At 31.9% G+C, this 24,621-nt stretch overlaps 1 protein-coding gene across 1 annotated transcript; it reads left to right on the top strand.

The window, feature by feature from the left end:
* The first annotated feature begins 3,085 nt into the window (after positions 1-3,085).
* Positions 3,086-23,392, top strand: LOC149490645 (long-chain fatty acid transport protein 4-like). Its single transcript, XM_089706959.1, has 12 exons — positions 3,086-3,421; positions 3,697-3,847; positions 5,300-5,537; positions 9,103-9,352; positions 12,156-12,354; positions 14,861-14,971; positions 16,810-16,891; positions 17,284-17,414; positions 17,791-17,941; positions 20,461-20,618; positions 21,526-21,679; positions 21,875-23,392. The coding sequence occupies exons 1-12, from the start codon at positions 3,258-3,260 to the stop codon at positions 22,033-22,035; spliced, it is 1,950 nt and encodes a 649-aa protein (XP_089563085.1). The 5' UTR covers positions 3,086-3,257; the 3' UTR covers positions 22,036-23,392.
* Positions 23,393-24,621: the final 1,229 nt, after the last annotated feature.

Genomic DNA, 24,621 nt, shown 5'->3' with positions numbered 1-24,621 from the left:
TAATATTTTTGAATTTAGAAAAAAGCTGTTTTTTGTTTAGAAAACAAACTGTAGATCAAAGACAATAAACTACTCACTAGCACGAGACTGTGCACCGCCGCCGCGCCACCATGGCGCACAAACCGGTCCGAATGAGAGCGTTTTTCTTTCCAACTTGTCTCTTTCTAAATAGGTGACCACGGCTTAACAAAATAAGGGACAAATTTCTTGAATAGCGAGCGAGTACATATTATATTGATGGTACACTACCTAATTTAATGTATTAGAAAATAAACTAAAATATTGTGTACGTATATATATACTATATTGTTCCGTAAAAGAGTGTGTGAGATGGTGCAAAGTCAAACAAAATTCATGGTCACCCTAACTACCATTTCTAAATAAACATTAATGATTGGTTGAGTAATAAGTTGTGAAAACGTTAGACAGGGATCGTTTCCTTTTGGGAGACCTCTCGCTCGGACCGTTTTTGGTTCACTTCCGCTTATAAGGAAAAAGCAACCTTAAGTACATAGTTATAGATCATATATTTTTATCAAAACAAATATGTTTGGTGCACAGTCTAGTAAGTAGTACATAATATGATATTGTCTTTGCTGTAGATACTTTCTCATTTTTTTTAATATTATAGTAATACAATGTATTTAATAATTAATATAGATAAATTTTTGCGGGGTGAAAATTAAAAAGGTACGTACCTAATTACTTTCTTTTACCACCTACCTTGAACAGTATACGTATAAGGTATTTATTTTAACAAATTAATATCCCAATTTACGATTGAATAATCCAATGTCATTTTAGGGAATAGTGAAATAAAAGGAAATAAATATAAAATTATTCCATTATTTTATATTCCATTATACCATTTTTTTTTAAATTATGTACAATGAACTATGACCGCATCCTTGGTATAAAGACCTTTAAAGTGGACAAAAAAAAATGTCTAGCGTTGGCAGGATCAGGCAGAATATAAAAGGCTTACCCTGATTGATCACTGATACAATTTACTAAATACATAAATGCAAGTTACCCCAGAAAGGTCGGTATTTCTTTTTAACCAGAACTGTTTATAATATTTTTTTAAAAATAAATAAATATTTACATATTGTAATTTGTACGTCATATGCGTAGATAAAGTAATTTATTACTAATAGACTAGAGTAGATAATTTTTGAAACAAAAAAAAATCGCAGTCGGATGAAACCCATTAGAAAAGGAGGGGAATATGATAAAAATGTAAGGAAAAATAAATTACGGTCAATCCGAGTTCGGGAAGCGGGAGGGGGCAGCTTTTAAGAGAAAAAAATGGTTTCTCTCGATTTCCAACAAAACTACAAGTCCTATAGAAAAAAGTTCAATGGCAAAGTTATAGGTAATTAAAAGTTCTACAACTTTTGTATTCACAATTTTTTCACATAACCTAAAAATTTAGGTGAAAAATTCAAAAAACCAAGTTTTTGGTCTTTTATTTCTATCTACTTCAAAATTTATTTTTTTTCTACGAAATTTGGTGGAAACTTACTTTATTATGTCCCAAATACACTGTAATTTATTTGATTGAAAATATTTATTTTTTCGCCTTATTTTGAATTAATACCAAAAAAACAACCTAATTTTCAATCGAAAAGTCACCCGTCAAAATATCAGCTTTTTTCAAAAACTTGGGGTGCCTTTTATTCATTGAAATCTCTACTTTCATATGGTGTAAAAAAAATAAACACCACCATAGTAAATGTTCTCAGGAAATGCATACAAACAGTCTGAAAATTAGCTTTTACTAAATCAGGCACACTTCTCGAACTACCTGAAATGTTTATATCGACATCATTTTGCTTTTGAATATGCTGTAAAATATTAAACTTAGAACAGATAATTATTATTCTTTTGAAATATTACCGAAAAGCCGATACAAGAGAAGATATAGAGTTCAAGAAGTGTGCCTGATTTAGTAAAAGCTAATTTTCAGACTGTTTGTATGCATTTCCTGAGAACATTTACTATGGTGGTGTTTATTTTTTTTACACCATATGAAAGTAGAGATTTCAATGAATAAAAGGCACCCCAAGTTTTTGAAAAAAGCTGATATTTTGACGGGTGACTTTTCGATTGAAAATTAGGTTGTTTTTTTGGTATTAATTCAAAATAAGGCGAAAAAATAAATATTTTCAATCAAATAAATTACAGTGTATTTGGGACATAATAAAGTAAGTTTCCACCAAATTTCGTAGAAAAAAAATAAATTTTGAAGTAGATAGAAATAAAAGACCAAAAACTTGGTTTTTTGAATTTTTCACCTAAATTTTTAGGTTATGTGAAAAAATTGTGAATACTAAAGTTGTAGAACTTTTAATTACCTACAACTTTGCCATTGAACTTTTTTCTATAGGACTTGTAGTTTTGTCGGAAATCGAGAGAAACCATTTTTTTCTCTTAAAAGCTCCCCCCTCCCGCTTCCCGAACTCGGATTGACCGTAATTTATTTTTCCTTACATTTTTATCATATTCCCCTCCTTTTCTAATGGGTTTCATCCGACTGCGATTTTTTTTATCTTTTCATTATTTTCAAAGGCTTCTACCCCAGGCTATAAATGGATTGTTACTGTATATACATAGTATATTTTGTACTTTACATGTGCAGAGACTAAATAGAGTATCTTCATATCACCTTCATAGTTCATATTCATAACAAAGATAATATTTTTGAAAGAAAGATGTTTTTGCAGTGTCCCCACAGGGTGTCCCTTGTGGTGTCCCTAAATAATTATGACATTTGTGATTTGACTTACTTTGACAGTTGACTTCTCCACTTCTGTTGACAATCGGAACTCGGAACGTCTGGAATCGGATTCTGGATGACATTTTATTATTCTGAAAGATTGTTCGCTGATAAAAATAATCTAAAGAAATAATCTTCTATCTTTTATAATACAAATTGCACAAATGCAAATTTAAAATGAAATCGTTGTATATTTTTTGATAACTATTCATTCTCTTCTGCACCGTATGCTTCTTCACTGATCTTTATACAATTAACTGTCCAATACGTTATACGACAGTTACGTTTATGATGTAGTTAAAAGTAGTGTGAATAAATTGTTATCAGTGTAATTCAAGACGCCTTACCTTGCGTGAAGGCAAGCACTATCGCTGAAAGAAACTCGGTATTTGTGCAGTGATTTGTGGAAATCAAAGTGGTTTGGTATCGCTACTTTCGTCGATCAGTTCGCCGTATATCGTGGCGGAAACTGGTCGCGATGCTTGCTGCACTCGGTACTGCGGTGGCGTTCATCGCCGTGTGCCAATATTTGGGTTTTCTCTTAACAACCATTGTTGCTGTTATTGTGAGTGTGCTGTATCTACTTACTTTCCATTCAAGATGGTGTTACATCGCGTTGGTTACTTCGCCTAGGGATCTTAGGTAATGCAAACTTTTAATGCATAAAAACTTGTTGTAATACTATTATAGGTAACAAGTCTATAAAGTAATTTTAACTGAGTGCATAAAATACACCTTACATGTATACCAGAATAGTATGAGGTCACTCCTTGGAGGAATGTTTTCTCCAGATTCATATATTGTTGATAATATATTTTAAATATTTAATTCAGCATGATATTGAAATCTTTTCATGATTATATTACCTAACATACATCAAAGTTAACATGTATATTCAAATAAAAGTTAATTTTTAGAGCGCTATGGTGCTACCTAAGAGTGTTAATGCTTGCCAAGAAATGCCAAAGGAATAATTCAACTCTACCGGATTTGTTCCATGAAGTAGTTCAAAGACACCCTGAAAAGCCGTGTTTCCTGTTTCAAGATGAAGTTTGGACTTTTAGAGAGGTTTGTGTAATGTTACATACATTTAGTATCAAACATATTTTCAGTTAACTTTACAATAATGTACAAATAACAGAATAAATTAATTTATGCTACTTTTGATAAAGCTATAGATATTTATTCCAACTGTGGGGTTAAAATTATGTGCATACTGATTTATATTATTACAATACAGTTTGATGCAAATTGATACCAAAAATATTTAATTGACATATTATATAGAATAACATGTAAACTGCAGTCTGTATATTTGTTACAATTTTTGATTTTATCATCATCACATTTCAAACAGTGTCTCTTCCAGTCCAGTCTGTAAAATATTTTACATCTAAATTTAGGTGCCATATCATTACTATAATTAAAGCTTATTTATTTTAAAGAAGTGTACATAACATGTACAATGTGATATTATGTGTAAATAATTTGGAGATCATTTAGATATTACCTGAGGGCTGAGAAACAGGCGATATGATAAAACATTCAACATTCAAATCTGGTATTTATCATCATACTAGCTGTCTAGCTCCTATCGGTCTTAGTGTGACAATATATAGCCTTCCTCAATAAATAGATTATCTTACAGTGAAATAATTTTTCAAATTGGACCCGGGCCATGGTTCCTGAGATTAGCGTTTTCAAGCAAACAAACAAACTCATCAGTTTTATAATAATAGTACTTATAGATTATAGATTAATCTTCTTTATGTAAATTAATCATTATAAAGTACAAGTTGTAAAGTTATAAAAATATTAAACTAAGAAGAACAATTAATTATGTGCGTATACATTTAAATGAAGAATAACTATATTTTTTATTAAATTATTGCGTTATTGCAATGTCAATGCATTTTATAGCAATTCCAGACAATGAGAATATATTATCTTAGCACTTTATTTTTCTAATAAATAAATGTTAAATGATTAATATAATATGATGATATAATATGAGCCTTGAAATAACATATGCACTTGGATTAAAACAATGAATTAAAGTTCTCAAGGCTGAATAAGAGGTCATTATAGGACATAAGGATAATTCAACAGGCATTGCCACAAGTTACACAATAAGTAAAACTTCTTCAATGAGAATTGAAGAAGTTTTAGTTTATTTTCTAGTAAATTCAGAAATCCAATGTCAAATGAAATAATGTTATTTAGTAGATTAGTGTCTAAATGCACTGTTTTATCACTTACTTATTTGGGTTGTTAAATTCTTCTAGTACTTTAGAGCTTTTTACATTTTTTAGACCTTTTCTGTCAGATTTAACTCTAGCTACAAATGAACATTAATTTTACTTGTAAAGTGTTATCTTTGTTTAACAATTTAATAAGAATGAAATACTACAGTCTATAGGCTGATATTATTAAATGTAAACAAATTGTCATAGGTCAATAACACATTATGACTTGTATTTATGATAACAAGCTACAAGGTTAGAATTCTATACGTTTTAGGTGGAAAACTACAGTTTACGTATGACAGCGGTTCTAAAAAATGAAGGTATAAAGAAGGGGGATATTGTGGGATTGATGACCAAAAACTGCGCCCAAATGCCAGCGCTCTGGATCGGCAGTGCGCGCATTGGTGCAATATCCCCACTTATCAATACAAACCAACGAGGCAACGCGTTAATTCACTCCATAAATGTTGCCAAATGCAATGTCCTCATATTTTCCGACGAATACTTGCCAGGTAAGTTCATTATGGTACTATTGTACTTATTCTCTTGACATAGTAAACATTGGAATACCCAGAAGAAGAAACATGTTTTTTTGTTTTATGTGCACGTTAAATATTTTGTCGCGAGAAAAGCGAGTACGAGTTTCAATTGTTTTTATGTGTTAAATGTTTTGACTTTGGAGTAGTTATGTATAGGAACTGAATTTTAAGTACCTACCTATGTTAAATGGTTTTTTGTGTTTGTTTATGTACTGTATTTATTCGAGTAACAAACGAAAAAAAAACTACATGTAAGAGTAAAATTAAGTAATTTCATAAAGATTTTCATATTTACATTATTGCTGAGAATCGTAAACTATTTAAACTGCCCCCCTAGTCAAGTGGCTTTCTGTTAGCGTAGCGTTCAATAGAATAGACTACGAATGTATGAGATTGACGTAGGCTGTAGATAAACGTATCTACAGGTTACGTCAATCTCATACATTCGTAGTCTATTCTATTGAACGCTACGCTAACAGAAAGCCACTTGACTAGGGGGGCAGCTGAGCTAATATATAACATACGTATAACACGCCTATTGACATTGAATTTTTATTATATTTATAATGCGCACTTTTTTACCTTGGCCGTGACTTTAAGGCTGCAGTCTAGCAAAATTGCGTTTTCAACAAGTTATTTGACAATTTTTTCCCGGCTAATGAAATGATAAACTGAATTTTTTTTTCTTGTTTATCAATTAGTGTTATATACGCAATGCGCGTGAATTTTTTCACATTTGTAAAGTTACTTTATGTTACCTTAATCAGGCCTTCAAGATAAGTCTCTTTCCCCCAAAGACATTTCGAGCTAAGTTTGTGCACTCACTACGTTGCAACCGATTACAATTTACACAATCTGATCAGCACATTATTATCCTTATATAGTCGTTATTAAAAACTGCTGAATACAATTGCCGAAAAACTTATGATTTTCTTAATTAGAACGTTATAAATTCATTAAATTTCCCATTTTTTGCCTTACAAAATCTATTGATAAATACTGCTAAAACTTATTTTTTCCATTAATTTATTCGAGTTGGTTGAAGAGCAATGAGTATTAATCCTTTAAAAAAAATTTTTTTTGAATTTTGATAATTCTTTAAATATTAAAAAAATATTTAAAATAATTAGGAAAAATCCTAGCGAATTTCTTTAGTCGCGCTCCTTGGGCCGGAGCGTTCTGACGTGTGCTCTACGCTCGATTTTCCTTCATACCGAAGTGAAAGTTGCTCTACTTCATTAAATTTAATATTTTTGTTTATTGATTATTTTTATCTTAGTTTTGTGCAAATATTCGTATTTTTAAACATTTGATTTCGATATGGAAAATAAACGAAAAAAATACGCGTGTAACTACATACTAGAAAAAAAATTATCTTCGAACATAAAGTTAATGAAACCAAATAGATTGCAAAGGTAACAATTTTTTGGCAACAATTTCTTTATTTTACGGGGTGTCAGTAAAGGGATGTATATTTCTTTAAAACTAAAGTAAGCTCATAAATTTTCTTATAATATAATTTTTTTGAAGTTCCAAAAATGTTTATTTTTCGTTTGAGAAATACGAAATATAATATAAACTTGTATTGAGAACTTGAACTTCCCAAGTTCATGCGAGGAAATCCCCATACGGGGAAAATGATTTGTTTACTCCAAAATTGATCCGAGGTTTTTTAATTTTTTCTTCTAGTCATTTTCAACGTAGCGGCATGTTGTTTGATTATTAATTTTGTAACTTAAATACAGGATGTTGGTTTTATATTCTGATCTTACAGACGCGCTGACAAATTTAGTCCGCCATTTCTAGTTTAGTCTACCAACTCTAAGTACCAATATTAAAACGAATGGATTTTCATCACATCATCAAAACTCAGATGTAATGGAAGATCACAATAACATAGAAAATTCAGTGGGTGTTGAGAACTAAACAAACAGAAGTAACAGAGACGCGAAGAATAAAAAAAGAGGACGAAAACGATAATTCGTTGATGCTTTCCCTTTTCGACGTATTGTTAGGGTACATCACCAATCTGCAAAAAACAAAACTGATGATTCCCAATTGCTGATTAAAAATGAAAAACAAATAATCGACAACAGTGGTGAAAATTTGCTGATCACAATGAAACATCCTTCAGTAGTAGCAGATTTACTCATTTAAAATGTATCGGTGAACAGCGTAAAGGAGAGGAGGACAGGAAAACATTATGAATGTGGATGGTGGATTGTATACAGGGTGTAATCGATAAGTATGTGCAGGCGATTATGACGTTTTTATTGCAGGTATCAAAAAACTTAAAACTGATATCGAAATTACTTTACCTAATGAGCAAAATGACAATAATAACTTTTTAAAAGTATAACGAGAAATATCTAAAAAATTTACTTTTTACACTCCCATATCAAAAAGGGAAAATGGGACTAGTAGAAGTTAAATGTCTAATTCCGGCAAAAGACATGAATGCGGAAGATGCGGTTTAAAAAAATTTAATATTTGAAATACAATGCAAAAAATAACACTTTTGTCATAGATAAGAATCATGACTATTTTTTCCAAATTCAGGGACAACTAAACGTTGCAGAAGCAGAAGTCTGCTCATTTGCTGTTTGGACTGGAGTGAATCATTCGTTAAAAATAGAATATATAAAAAAGTATGTAACGTTTAGGCAAAATAAAATGATGGACCATTATCAAGATTTTACATAAATTGCCTACTGTCAGAATTGATTGATTCGAGACTTCAGCATTCGATGCCCATCAAGGACCCATTCTATATCATTCAAGCGATTGAAAAAAAAGAGATAAATCCAGTGCAACCGATAAAGCATCAGAATGCTAGCAAAAGATTTATTAGGTTTATCAATATAAATCTATATATTATACATAATATAATAAATCTGTAGAAGACGCGAAGACTGACATCCGCGCGGACGGAGTCGCGGGCGGAAGCTAGTCAGAAATAAATATCTTTTGTTTTCATTTGCGTATTTTTCTATTTTATAATTTTTTAACACAAACATTACATTTTTTTTATTATATACAAAATTTGTTTATCCGCTTTATTAGTTAAACTGAACAACTTTCACTAAGAAACTTAGGTCGAAAAAAATGTATAGAGTTATGCATTTTGTATGGAAAGCTTATTTTTTTTATATTTCGTCCAAATTTCTTTGTAAAAGTTGATCAGTTATATAAACATGAAGTTGAAGATATCAATAGAAAGTATTCGCAAATTTTGTGTACTGATAAAAAAAATCACCCGGTGTAATTTTCACGAAAATTGTTTCAAATTGTCATTTTTGGTACTTATTACGAATATTAAATTATACGAATGATTTAATTTTTAAAAATTAAGTGGAGCAACTTTCCCTTAGTACATTTGTATTATTTACATATAGGATGACAGGATGCATTTGTTTGCACTACTAGACCAAGCCCTTAAGTTACCGTATAAATCATATGTGATTTTTTCAATGCATAATAGTTATTTGTTTTTTATACGAAATATTTTCTTTTCGTTATCCGCGGCTCATGATTTCAGCTATACAAGAAATATCCGGCCAGCTCGATCCGTCGCTGAAACTTTATAAATTCACTCACCGTCCACTTAACTCTCCCAAGTCTGAGAAGGCCAGTGGTGATGGTATTCCCAATTTGACTGACCTCCTTGAAGCTACTCCACCAGCCCCATGGACCAAGGCTGATGGTTATGGTTTCCAGGGAAAGATACTTTACATATACACATCGGGAACTACCGGGTTGCCAAAAGCAGCCGTTATTTCTAATTCCCGGTAAGTTTGCATTAATTAACACTCCTGAGATTATTTGATTTAAGTTATTACCTACTCGTTAAAGGTTGTCGAGGTGTGAAAAACGTATTTTTTAACGTATTTGGTATTAAAGTAGGTATGTATTATACACTTCTTGAAAGATGATTTAGGAGTAAAACATAACATAATTTCAATGTCAGATTCCAATTTTTTGTACATGGTAGAAGGCATCCAGATTATAATTGTTTCCATCCGATTAAATTAGATATGTTCATTGTACAATACGTATAAAAAAATAAAACGTATTTCCTCAATTTTGTATGTTACTATTTAGGTAGTTAGTTAGGACCATTAGGAAAAAACAAAAATGTAAGTAACGTTATTTGTAAATTACGTTATCCTTGTTATACATCTTGATAAGGATCTAACTAGGCGCTATATAGCGTTTACTGGCCATTCTCCGCGGTTTTACCAGCATAGCTCCGCTCCTATTGGAATTAGCGTCATGATATACCTATAGTCTAGTCAGTCATAGAAACACTGACTGAACCGCTTTTTTCAAGCCGGACCCGTTCCTGAGATAAGCCTTCAACCAAGCAAATAAACAAACTCTTTAGCTTTATAATGTTAGTAGACTTATGAATAGTTTCGAGAAAGTACCCGTTCCTATTTATGAGTAAGCCCAGTATGTTCATTTCAAATATGATATAACGGATAACCTTATAAACTTTGTTCTATGTCGATGTTTCGATGTTATGTGTTTATTTTTTACCTACACTTCTTATAAACTAAAAAAAAAACATAATAATTAATAAAAAAGTCTATAAGAGGCGCCTAGTAGGTTAATACAAAATTGTGGCAACCACTGAACCACCCAAGTATATGTTATAAGTATAATGTTATTTAAAAACCGGTACTTAAATAGCTAAATTTTCCAAACAATATACCTAAAAGGTGTCGTTGGAAATTTTATGTTTTTGAGCTGGTAAGTAGGTAAATGTAAATATGTTTTAACCGAAGATGTGATATGGGTGTCACTCGACTCTCTGAAAGTGCGGATTTGTTAAACACAATGCCGCAGTAGTCAGGGTATGACTGTGTGTACGTGGCCCTTTCTTAAAATTTCATTTACGATAGAGTCTCCTGCAACGCGTAGCACGAAATATGACGCTGTGTTTTCAACATTGGTTGCGTCTATCTAAATCTTCGGTATTTAGACGAATTCATTTTAAATCATAAAATCTGCATCACTGAATTCTATTGAACTAGTAAATAACATCAAACATATACAAGTTTTTGTTTTATTTGCTTTCAAAAATATAAATATGCCACCTGATTGCCTGTACTAACTCTTTTATAGTGCGGTGTATTTTATCCACATAATAGCTCCAATTAGGTTAAGTCCCATTTTAGTAAGTAACCTGTTGCCCTAATTAATTAAATTTAAAGGTTAGAAGCTATTTCAAAAAACTCATTTTAGGCGTCAAATAAGGCCCTATATGCAAATGCGACTGCGACCAAGATTGACGCACTTGTAACTGTGTAATTTGTATATTTTTCCACTTGAAGCTTAACCTACTTTCATTCCTTGTTATGCTATTTTCACGACCATAAATTATTAGATACGTAAGACTCAATATTGTTAGGTACTTTCTCGATTTGACTTTCTCTTTAAACCCTGGTCATTGCCTTCGAGACGTAAATGCATATTGAAGCTTTGTATGAGACATACCTGCCTGTAAGAGGAAAACTAAAATGATGATATTAAGATTTGTTATCATTCGAGTTAATATAATGCTAAGTCAAAATGTTAAAGTTATTGGAAAGCATCCGATTTGTGTGTATATAGTTTACACGCTTAAGAAATATTCACGCTGATGAGTAATAAATGCGAAATACGCAAATATGTTGCATAGAATAATTATACTTCGAATAACATTTTATACTCACAATAACGTTACTAGTTATTCATTATTATGAAACGTACTAACTTGTTCTAGGATAATCTGTAAAAGTAAGGATTTATAATTATTGTCGTACATAATGTTTTGTAATAAGTATAGTAAATTGGTTATCGCATCACGTACAATTCGTACAAACGACACGGTCGAAAGTGACCTTGACCCAGTGATACTATGCTAATTAACGATCCAACGCCTCGTGACTCTAAAACTGGTTTACTAGATCTAGATAATTGTTAAATAATTGATCACCATTTATTATATAATGGTACTGTATTTGTTCGTTACACAAATTATAATAATTTTGCTGATTGAATAATCGCAGCTTATCTCAATTGAGATTATCCTAGGTGGGGCTTTCTGTATAAATATGCTATTAGGGCCTAGTTCATGAGGGGTCCTATCTAATACATAAGCTTAATTACTATTTTATATCATAGGTTATTATTATTTTTAATATTATTTAATTACTCAAACTTGTCTACCGAAATAGCATAATATAGGTAATATTTTTACGTTTTATTATGTAAATTGCTTCATACTTTTTTGTTATTTATTAATTATTATTATTTGAGATTTCTGTAGAACGTACGTCATAAGTTTTTTGTATTACCACCATAAATAAACATAAGAAATAACGAATTGCGGCTACATGCTAATAAAGCGTATATATTTTTTTATATATGTTGTTCAAAAAACTTACAGAAATACATATTCGTTACTATTCATAGATAATAGTTATTTGTAAAAAATGATTTGGTAATTTCAAATCAAATCAAATCAAATCAAATTTATTTATTATTAAACGTAATTTAACTATGCTCTCATAATGTTTGTAGTTATAACATTATTAAACTTTTTAGTTTAATCTTCATGGTATCCGGCGTGCACTATTTGCGGCTCAATTCGTCGGACATTGTGTACTGCCCCTTACCCCTATATCACACTGCTGGAGGGGTCGTGAGTGTGGGCCAGGCCTTACTATTTGGTTGCACCGTGGTGTTGAAGCCTAAGTTCTCAGCATCACAGTTCTTCCCAGACTGCGCCAAGTATAAAGCGACGGTAAGTTTGTTTAATGCAGTTATATTGTAAACCTTTTAAAGTAACCTTCGTCTTGGGTTGATGATCGAGTATTTTTCAACACAATATACAACTTGATTTATCACATAAATTGTTATATGTTACATGATGACTACTTCATCGTGTTACGTGTTTCTAATTAAACGTCCACCACTGTATATTTTAAGGGTCCGTCACCATTAGCCGATTTTTGTTGCTATTCATGACTAAGTTTGCCTAAGTTTAGAATAACATGCATATTTAATGACTTGCTAATTTAATTCACAAATAATAGGTTATTTAATATTTTATACAAATGTATTTAAAATTTAAATGCATATTTTAACATTATCTTCAACACATAATAATATGACAATTGCGTCATTCTTATACAAATTATTAACGAAAAATAATTTTATAAATATAGATATTTATTAGTTAATCTTATATATAAAAATGAATCGCTAAATGTGTTGGTAAGCGCATAACTCGAGAACGGCTGAACCGATTTCGATAATTCTTTTTTTATTATATTCCTTGAAGTACGAGGATGGTTTTTATGTAGAGAAAACGTAAATATGTACCACGGGCGAAGCCGGGGCGGACCGCTAGTAATTAATATATTGTATGCAAAAAACCTAGTCGCACATTTAGTTTTTAAAACGATATATTTTATTTTAATTATTTCAAAGCATACAAAATGAAACTTTGTTTTAAAAAGAAATTGTAATTAACTTGAAAATGTAAAATCTTTCTAGTTTACATTAAACCAACGCGAACGGAATGAAATAAATTAGCCCCTTTTCTTGAGTGACTAAGCACTTCATTGGAGTCGGAAAACGAGGTCGATTCACAAATTAAATTTATTGAATGAAACGAAAAACAATCAAAGTAATGTACAGTACTCCAAAAGTAATAATGCGCATAGATATCTTCGTCACTGTTCGGCAACTGTCATATTCTCGGAGCGTCCGAAGATGATATTTATATAGAGTGGTTAAATGCATTTTCTTCATGCATAATTTAGTCAAATTATGTGTTTTGTGCTAAAAGAGATTAATATTGATTTTTACGTAACGATTTCGTTTCTATAATTCCTTGTAAGTAAATAGCGAGGATAACCCCACGATTGCGAATATACTTAATATCTTTGTTGGATTGATTTACTTGGAAAATTGTATAGTACTTTTAAAGTGTCTTACTGAAGCTGGTGTAAAAAAAGTAAAAGTATTTACAGTATTGATCATTCTTCAATATTATAACATTTACAAAAAAATAAAAACAATCAAAATCAGGGATTATCTTTATTTCCGACATTTTAGATACATCGGAACTTTCATTATGCTCTTCTTCATTTTCACTTTCCCTACTGCCATCACCTGTGTAAATCATTTTATCGATTAATTCAATTCACCTTTAAAAACAAAACCAAGAAGGGTATGTAATAGCAGCTCTATATAATTCCACACAGAGCGAACGCGTGCAGTCACCACCAATATTTAAAGACGACTGACGGATTTTTCAGTTTTTTGACTGACAGGCTACCGTCACCTACCGCCCGATTTGTTTTTGATTGTGTATGACCGTGAATTGACTTCTATTCCTTTTGAACAAGGTGTAAAATGCAAGTGCATTGTTTAGGGCTCTTACGATTCAATGATTCGAGTGTTTTCGGAAATACGACAATTAGCGAAGATTTGCATGCGCATTATTAATTTTGGAGTACTGTACTGTGGTTTCTAGAAAATTCCGCGTTGTACGTTTTTGTTAAATTTGTAAGTTTTCATGCAATTCGACTTGTCTTACCAGCTACCTTGTAAGGTTCACCTGTTGGCATCGAGGTCTTCAATCAATATATAAAAGAATTAATAATTGATCTTTCTCGGATCTTTTTACCGACTTCTGAATTTATATCGAAAATAAGACCTGTTCTTGTGGATGTAAGAAAATTTTCAAGTAAATTGGAAAATTATCTTCACTTACTGAATAATCAAGTACGGTACCAAATAACATTACTTACATAATTATTCGGTGCGAATACGAACATGTTCTAAATGTGTAAATGTTATTTAAATGTATGCGTTAGCTGATCTATATAAAACTAATAGTTTTGTAGCAATGTAGTTTTACAATAATATCTATTATATAGTAAAACGTACTACTTATAGATATAGGCAGGTCTAGTACTCAAACTTGACTAGTTTTTCTTCAAAACCTGAATACGGAGAAATTTAATTTTGATCTTTTATTATACTTTTTAATTTTGATAATGTATTATATTTCAACTGACCTTTCCTATAAAGGTGGTTGTTTTTAATTCGACCGGTAAACAAATATTCCGTAAAGATTTGAATATCTAAACTGTATTTCGCAAAAAATATATAAACTGGTTTAATTTTGTTATTGTACAAAGGCAGGTGAAATAATAACGTTTAAAAAAACCATTTTACGTAAACAAGGTACAAACTGATCGATATCAATAGCATCATAGTGATTTTATATTTTCTAGGTAGCCCACTACATAGGCGAGATGTGTCGTTACGTGCTCGCGACCCCGCCGTCGCCCGCCGACAGGCAGCACAACGTGCGCGTCATCTTCGGCAACGGGCTGAGGCCGCAGGTACGTCACTATCTGTCACTTTGTGTAATTGGCGGGAAATCCTACTTGACGCGAGAACCTTCTAGAATAGGTACCGCGCGGTTTTGTTTTTCACTTTTTTATCTATGAAAAATGCATATTTGACATTTATATGTATATAATTAATAATAATAATTTATTATATTCTCGATTTAAATATAAATTGGTTATCGTTACTATGATAAATTATGGCAGTGATTTATTGTTGGTTTAAAAATATATTATTTTTGTTAATTTTATAGTAGAGCCATTTTAATAGGCAACATTTGACAGTTCAACAAAATTCAACAACGTAACCTAGTAACGACGACATAGAATAAAATGATATTTCGTTTTGTTAGAACTGCACATTTGCTTAACTTTTTTCAATCACGATTACATACATATTTATAATAATAATGACCGATACAAGTAATTTTAAGATTTGATTTTACTGATAAACCATTCTAAACATAATAAACAATTTCTGATTTAAAGAACTGACGTCGCTACAATTTTGTGTCAATAAACCTTTTTTCTTTTTAAATACCAGAGACATTACTCTAAAAATCGAAATCTGACATCTAGAATCGAATGCATTGATTACTTGTGAATAAAATCATCATAAATTAATAAATGCGTTGTTTTTTTTTAATTATGTATTATACTTGTCTTATTTTACTCCTTAAATTTACGAAAGAAAGTATATTACTGGGACAGGGATTCGCCTGATGAATTTTAAAATTGACATGTGTTTCAAGTTCGATTGACAAATGTTTCAAGTCCGTATCGATTAATTCACTTTAATCGATGTTTTTAAGCAGGTTACCTCTCTTCGAAGATTAAATTGATAGAGTACGTCAAATGTTGCCTATTAAATTGGCTCGACTATAATATAATTTGTATTGTTGACTAGAATATGACTTGCCGAAATATTTAATCTTTTTATGGATTTAGTATTCATATTTAGTATCAAAAGGGCACACATTTTAGGATATTAATTGGAAAGGCTATTTTTGCAATGTATGAGCTTATTACTAAATGAATTTAAATCAGTAATTCGTGTAAGTTCATTGGCATTGATATATAAAATTATACTCAAAAGGTCATGTCCGGGTGACCCTACATTTGCGTTACGGACAAGACTGTAAATTGACTAAAGATATAAATTTACATTACTTTAAACAAGGAAACGATCAAAAATAATATTAATTCAGTCAATTTAACCTAAGACTATGAAATTATCATCATATTCATTTATAAAGCGGAAGCGCATATTATTTTAACATGCATTTATTGGCATAATATTTAAATATTCTATTAAGGGCTGATTTTTCAATCCTTGGTTAAAACTTATTCGTCGAATAATGTATAAAACTACCATTTTAAAAACGTTTTCTAATTGTCCGTATTTGACAGTTTACGTGACATTTTATTATTATCGTGTAATACTTTATTGGGCGGATAAGTTTTAACCAAGCATTGAAAAATCGGCCCTTAATCACTCAAATAAAAATAAATTTATCAATATATTTATTTTGTCATAAAAATGCAAGGCAAAAAGGACAAAGCTATTCAGAATGCATAATAAATACATACTTTACATATTAAATAAGGATTGAATATTCTGTGTAGTAAAAAAAGTATTGAACAGTATTCAATTTATGCTCTTTCTTATAATATACCTACCGTGCATAAAAACGTCTAGAGGACAAACTATGACGAACAATTAAATAACTACGCTACACTGTGTCAATGAAATGATATGAAAATCGTAATCCCTTTATCAGCATTCTGTTTCCATCTGTAATTTATACGTTGTGAATATCATTGTCTTCCAGATTTGGACCGAGTTTGTTAATCGTTTTAACATCAAGTACGTGACCGAATTCTATGGAGCGACCGAGGGAAATGCTAATATTGGTGAGATATAGAAACTTGAGTAATTTGACTCATAGTGCACTATAAATAGAGTTCAAAGTTGCAATTCATGGAGGTGAATTAAAAAATGATTAAACCTAATAATTGTAGAGTAGGATAGTGATTGAATAGTTCTTTAATGTATAAATTGTAGGTAATTGTTACATAAATATACAGTTTATTTAATATTATAGCTATTACGGCGCTTGAGTAATTAATTTGTCTGGAATTTAACACGTTAACGCGTTAAGGTATAATAAGATAACAAGACTTCAATTAAGACTAATAAATAATATGTACAAAATGTTCTCCCCTCATTTTCAAATTGAATTTCAATTACTGTTTTCTCAAGAAAATTCAATATTTAATACAAATGCTTTTTTTTTTATCTCCAGCAAACACGGATGGAACGCCGGGTGCCATCGGTTTTGTTTCTCGAATCTTCCCAAGTGTATATCCTATCGCCATCATAAAAGTGGACCAGGAAACTGGGGAACCGATACGAGATTCTTCAGGATTATGTCAGGTATACAATACATTCTTATTGCCGCTCTAATCTAAACTTTAACCCTTTTTAACGTATTTCCACAATGACATACGGGTTTTTAGGATGCTTTTTCACCAATAATGTGCGAGAATGTGTAGCGAGGAATGTGTTTGCAAATAACCAATCATATTGCTTTATTTAGTTTGAAGTTTGAAGCGTTTAGCGTTTGAAGCGATACTATTGGTTAATTACAAACACATTCCTCGCTACACATCCTCGCACATTATTGGTGGAAAAGCACCCTAATACTTCTACTTTAAAGGTGCACATATAGGTATCATAGTATTGTTGCTTGAAATAAAATCATTTTTTCTCTATCATAATATGATAATATACGTTTATTATTGTTTTCTAGATCGCAGGACCGAACGAACCAGGCGTGTTTATCGGCAAGATATCTCCCAATAACCCATCCCGGGAATACCACGGGTATGTGGACAAAGCAGCGTCGGATAAGAAAGTAGTACATGATGTGTTCTCACATGGAGATTCCGCGTTTATATCAGGTGAGATGTATTGGATTATGGACGTTATGGTCTATCTAGTATGATACTCAGTGTGTAGCAGCGATTTTAAATACTTTACGTTAAAGAGTAATGAAATAAGGCGGCACGTAACTGTAGCGCTGAGTGAAATGTGGAGGGGATTACTTTGCATGCATAATGTCGCGCTCGCAACACAGTTTTGACTTCTGCGCAGGTTCGGGCAAGCGTTAAATAAATTTCCCATATTATTATAATTTTAACAATGCTCATGAAACGTAAGCGTAGTCATCTCGTAAGCGTATCGTAAAGCTGCTGCCACTACGCTTCGTGTACGGACTTATTTGACAATGTACATTCTTGTAGTTGTATTTTACACGTGGTACAATGCGCTTACGCCTCATAAGCGAGCGTGGTAAATGCATGCATATCACATTTTTGACGTGACAACGTCTTATAATTCGATATGCCGGCTGCACGCACGAAAAAACATGACTCATGCGGCGTTACCTCGCTCTGAGGCGTTCCATGTAAGGCTTGAAGTGTAAGCGAGAGCGCGGAACGAGCGACAAAGAAGCACAATCGGATGTTGTCACGTTCAACTATCGTCAGTAAACCGACTTTACAGACAACCAATTTTTGTATATCTATATATATAAAAGAAAGTCGTGTTAGTTACTCCACTTATAACTCAAGAACGGCTGAACTGATTTAGCTGAAAATTGGCAGGGCGGTAGTTTAGAGCCAGAAGCAGGACATAGGGTACTAAATATGTACCACGGGCGAAGCCGGGGCGGACCACTAATATACAGTGGTGGTCGTTTAATTAGAAACACGTAACACGATGAAGTAGTCATCAAATTCATTTAACATTTATGTATTAACGTATTAGAGATTAAGTATTATTTCATATGTAATAGAACACCCGTTTATCTAGTTTTATAAGAACAAACGTTAGCTTAAATTAATAAAATTAAACAACTTTAAGTGAAGTCTGATTTCCGAGTATTTTCAGTCTGGACAACAAATTAGAAACAGCATGGTTCAAGTGTTCCAAAGTCAAAACCTGTTGAAATGCCACCAATATTTTTTTCTTCTACACATATTTGCACCGTTTTTTAAACATTCTATCTAAAAGTTTCTGAAAATTAATTTGCTTTGCAGTAAAAATGGGTAAAAGTAAGATTTGTGACCCATCAACAAGAAAAATAATTTTAAGCTTACATTTTGACAAAAACTAGAGTTACAGGAAAATTGAAAATCATTTAGAGTGTTCGATAAAAATATATTCAATGCTATAGTTTATTTAAAAGAGCATGATACTTCCGATCAAGTGCCTAGAAAAGCTCGACCATGAAAAACCACTGCACGCGAGGATAGGCAAATGATTCTTTTGGCAAAGATGGATCCATTTAAAAGTTCAAATTCTATTATTAAATAAGGTTTCTTCCGAAGATGAACCTCGCAATGTGTCGATGAGATCGATTCGCAGGCAGTAAGTCGAGGCATAATTTTTTGGGAGAGACGCCAGAAAAGTACAGCTTCTTACTAGGCAGTACAGGGAACAACGATTTTCATTTACTAAGAAATATTACTAGTGGACAGTCCGCCAGTGAAAATGTTTTATTTTGGGATAAAACTAATATTAATTTAATCAATTCTGATGGCAAAGGATACGCGCGTCGTTCAGTTAACCAGGCCTTAGATAATAAATAAACAGTTCAGCATGGCGGAGGAAACATTATAGTATGGGCATGTATGGGGTTGTTTTTAGACTGTTATAATCTTTATAGACAACAACGGCTTTACAACGTCGTGGCTTATATTGTATGAGATTTTAAGACGTTTGCAAAAACATATTTTCTAATAGAATTGGAACCATTAAATGGATCCATCTTTGCGAAAAGAATTATTTGCCTATGCTCGCGAGCAGTGGTTTTTCATGGTCGAGCTTTTTTAGGGACTTAATCAGAAGTACCATGCTCTTTTAAATAAACGGTATCATTGAATATCTTTTTATCAAACACTCTAAATGATTTGCAATTTTCCTGTAACTCCAGTTTTTGTCAAAATGTAAACTTAAAATTATTTTTCTTGTTGATGGGTCACAAATCTTACTTTTACCCATTTGTACTGCAAAGCAAATTAATTTTCAGAAACTTTTAGATGGAATGTTTAAAAAACGGTGCAAATATTTGTAGAAGAAAAAAATATTGGCGGCATTTCAACAGGTTTTGACTTTGTAACACTCGAACCGTGCTGTTTCTAATTTGTTGTCCAGACTGAAAATATTCGGAAATCAGACTTCACTTAAAGTTGTTTAATTTTATTAATGTAAGCTAACTTTTGATTAAAATTAAGCAATGTCTTGTAAAACTAGATAAACGGGTGATCTATTACATATGAAATAATGCTTAATCTCTAAAACGTTAATACACAAAAGTAAATAAATTTGATGACTACTTCATCCTGTTACGTGTTTCTAATTAAACGTCCACCACTGTATGTATAAATGCACTATTAACCTGAACACTCTCTCGCAGGCGACATCCTGGTGGCGGACGAGCTGGGCTACCTGTACTTCCGCGACCGCACCGGCGACACGTTCCGCTGGCGCGGCGAGAACGTCAGCACCAGCGAGGTGGAGGCGGCCGTGTCGCGCGTCGCACAGCACCGCGACGCGGTCGTGTACGGCGTGCTGGTGGGTAGCGTAGCGGCATATCACAGATCACAGAAACTAAAGGAAGATATGGTTAGGGGGCGGGGCCGGTGTCGCAGCAATATGCCCAAAAAAAGAACAAGCTGTAGTGGTGCTGTATACGTACGTCACTTACAATCTAGTGTGCGAACGAATAGTCGCTCTCATATTTTTGTGTGATAACACGCACACAACGCGAAGTATTGTTTTGATTTTGTTTACTGCAGTTGTGTGCGTAAATTTGTAATGAGACACGGTTTCGTACTCAGCGCAAGCGATAGGCATCTCTATGGTGCATATCATACGGGCATAAGAGTATTGGTGAATAAAGTGATAGTGATAAATAAATAAATATTTCGGGACAATTTTCACACACGGCACGATCTGATCCCATACTAAGCTTTCGCTTGTGTTATGGAAACCAGATGGCTGATAAACATACATATATAATTTTAAATAAATACTTATATAGATAATTAACACCCAGACACAGCAAACATCTATGTTCATCACACAAATATTTGCCCCGGGTGGGGATCGAACCCACGACCTCTGGCTTTGAAGGCAGGGCCACTGCCAACCAAGCCAACCGGCCAGCCATGATAGTGAAAACAGAAAAAGGCTCCCGTCTCCCCCACTCATCGCATGAAACGTGGAAGCGTATATATGTTACCATTTGACTACTATCTTCTATCTATCTTCTGCATTGCGAACGGGCCCGATTCAAAGAGAAATAAATAAAAAAATAATACAAATAAAAGCTGTCACAGACAGTTCAAGATTATCAAAGACGCAGACTTTTGATAGTCTACACACCACCGATAGATATATAAACCGGTGATGTAGTGTAAAAAACTTGTGCGATCTCAACCTGTCAAAAATTGTTGGTAACATAATATTTTATCGCCAGGTTGCCAACACGGAAGGTAGAGCAGGGATGTGCGGTATTGTGGACCCTGATGGTAGTCTGGATCTAGACAAACTCGCCAAAGATCTAGCCAGAGATCTGCCTGCATATGCGAGACCTATCTTCATCAGAGTCATGGATAGTATGGATATGACGGGTGGGTTTAGTTCTAGCTTTATCTTTATTGATATTTAAGCAACATTTTGTGAATTTGATCCAAATATTTTTAACGTTTTTATTTAAAGAATTTCTAGCAAATGTTCAGATCACTTGCATCTTTAAAAATGCGAAAGTTATTGGGAAATGAGTAGTTTAGCCACTTAAAATTACTTATCAATTGATTTATTTACAGGAACATTCAAAATGAAGAAAACGGACCTACAGAAAGAAGGATTCGATCCCAGTATAGTAAAAACCGATAAACTATACTACTTAGACGTGAAACAAAATAAATATTTGCCACTAGGTCCTGAAGAGTACGAAAATATTAACACTGGAAAAATTAGACTGTGATCTTTTAATATATAAAGTAAAACAATCGAATTGTTGGTATACTCTCGTCTTACTTTACCAAAAATACTCGAATTAGTCTCATACATCGGAGGTACTCATATCGTTATAGAAAAATGCGTATATAATTCAAAATTGTTTTAGTCATGTTTTTATTCCTATATCTTTCATTTATACATATATAAAGTGTTTGACGGCTCTGCCATTATGAAATAATTTGTTTATAGTAAATTTTTACGACAAAATTCAAATAAAATAATGGAAAAGGGTTGTTTCTATTGATATTTGGGAAATATGGGTGATAATAATAATACTATTAATTTAATTATAATAATGTTGAAATAACTATTTTATTGACACGGATTTAATCCCATAATTACATTTTAAAACAATGACGAGGAATAATCTCTTTAGAATTTGTGAATCTTTTTTATACTTTGTTATAATGTGGCATGGGTGGAAAATATTTAATTAATTGTTTTATGTTCAAATTGTTTTATATGTGTTATTTAAGTATAAGTAAAATATACAACCAATGAATAAAATAACGAAATATATTTTATGCTATCTCAAAATGGAAAATTTCGTTTTACATATATATGTACATATATACAAAATGGTTACACAATACACGTTTACATATAATTTATTATAATCGGACTATTCAAAAGTATTTGTGAAAGTAGATTTGTTAAAATTTCTGTAATTCATTCCACAGGTTTTATTATATTTTATGCCACAATAAATTTCCTAAATAGGTTTGCATACGCTGAAAGCTATTTATTAATATGTATATTCCAATTGCTAGTATGTATTTATATACTGAAAACTTTCCTATTTTTTTTATTTGGTAAAATACTACTTTACGATGATTTCCAAGGAATTGAGGTATTATATATAATAAATATTAAGGTATGTAAAAATAATTTGTATATACCTAGTCCAAAGGGGTAATGGAAGTGAAACTTCCCACATTTATAAAATGCTGTATAATATTTTGCGAAAGGTTTTTGATGTAAATAGTCGTTTTGTATTGATGCTAAGTAGTAAGTATCGAACATCAAGTCAAGGTATGAAATTCTTGTATTAGAAATAATGGCGTTTTTGCAGCTGTTTCATTGTTTTATAGTTATAAAATAATTCATTTTCTGAACTTCTGTAAGTATAATATACACCCTTTGTTGTCGCATTTGTCGGTTTTGCTGCTTAGTTTTGAACCTTAATGCAATAGATTGAAAGTTGTTATCTGTTTGATCATTCCAGTCTCATATTGTAAGACTGATGTGAATCATTTATTTACACTGTGTAGTGGTTAAGGGTGTTGATACCTAGGTAATGTAATAAATTTATATTTTTAAAATTGTGTTTCTTTTTCAATCTGTATTGATAAGGATGACAAATATCTTATTTGTTTTTCTTATCATAGACTTGCGAGATGAGATTTGATAAAGTTTATGTATAAGCATTATCAGGTCACCATCATATGATCCACTTGTAAAAGAATAAGGTTAAATGTATTTATACATTTTCTTTCGAGTTTTTTCATTTATACCAAGTGTTTTCTTGGAGATGTTTCCACATGGAAAAGGCTTTACCACAGGCTATTCTTTGCTAATAGATTCCACCTTGGATTATGGCTTAGATCTCGTTGAATTTACCTTGTTTCCTAAAAAAGGTGAAACACTTCCAGTATCAATTGATAATTCCAGTGTCGTGCCAAATAACAAAAAATAAAATGTGTTTCGTTATAAATAACAATTTTGTACAGTTCATTTTTCAGAGAAAGAATGCTCCCTTCAAAATCTAGATTCGAAATCTAGTCCATTAAATTGCTATAGGTTTCTATTCACGGAATGGTTAATAAGAGTAGTCAAACTAGTATTTGTAAATACTACAGACTAGGTCAGGTTTTTCAAGTCTGGATTTTATCAATGAATGAATAAATTTAAAGGAATTAAAAACAAGTTATTTTTATCACCCTCATATCAATTAACATGTGCTTATTTCTAATTAAAAAACAAATATTATCCCCTCACTGTAAGTTTTAGAAGTACACACATGACACATCCTGCATAACAGACTATAAGTCTGTGTAAGTTCTGTTGTTTTGCAGAAATATATGATTTCTAGGGTGAAAATAGACACGGTAAAAGAGTCTTTTTTTGGGTGTTGGTTGGAAAAAAAACAACGCCTAAAGCGGATGAAATGCGACAAAGCAACGTATGTAAATGTAGAAGGTACAAAACCATATAAGGTAGGTATTACTTTTTCAATCAATTCTTTGATTTTAATGAATTCTTTTGAAATTTAACTTTTGACCTTTTATTTTTATAAAGGACGAAGTTAGGTGCTAAAACACAAAAAAGTACAATTAATCTCCTTTTTTGAGTCGGTAAAAAGCAGTTGTTTCTACCTACTAAGACTTACAAGGAATACCTAACTCTGAAAAGACATAATATTTAAGCTACAAAAGATGTACAAAACACTATGATAATCAATTATTATTATTCAAATCCACTTGCAATCTATTCCTAATGTAATTAAGATTGAAACGCACAATAGAACCTTTTTGTACAACTACCTGAAGAA

The sequence above is a fragment of the Colias philodice genome, chromosome 2 (assembly GCF_061535455.1).
Source record: "Colias philodice isolate Cphi_HAF_F1 chromosome 2, ilColPhil1 Martin Lab GWU primary, whole genome shotgun sequence".
Lineage (NCBI taxonomy): Eukaryota > Metazoa > Arthropoda > Insecta > Lepidoptera > Pieridae > Colias > Colias philodice.
Note: the sequence above shows the minus strand (reverse complement) of the source record. Positions and strands in the feature narration are given on the sequence as shown.

Coding starts and splice junctions, on each gene's coding strand:
- LOC149490645 (XM_089706959.1), top strand. CDS start 3,258: ATGCTTGCTGCACTCGGTACTGCGGTGGCGTTCATCGCCGTGTGCCAA. Junction 9,353..12,155: donor GCCGTTATTTCTAATTCCCG/GTAAGTTTGCAT, acceptor TAAACTTTTTAG/TTTAATCTTCATGGTATCCG. Junction 17,942..20,460: donor AGATTCCGCGTTTATATCAG/GTGAGATGTATT, acceptor ACTCTCTCGCAG/GCGACATCCTGGTGGCGGAC.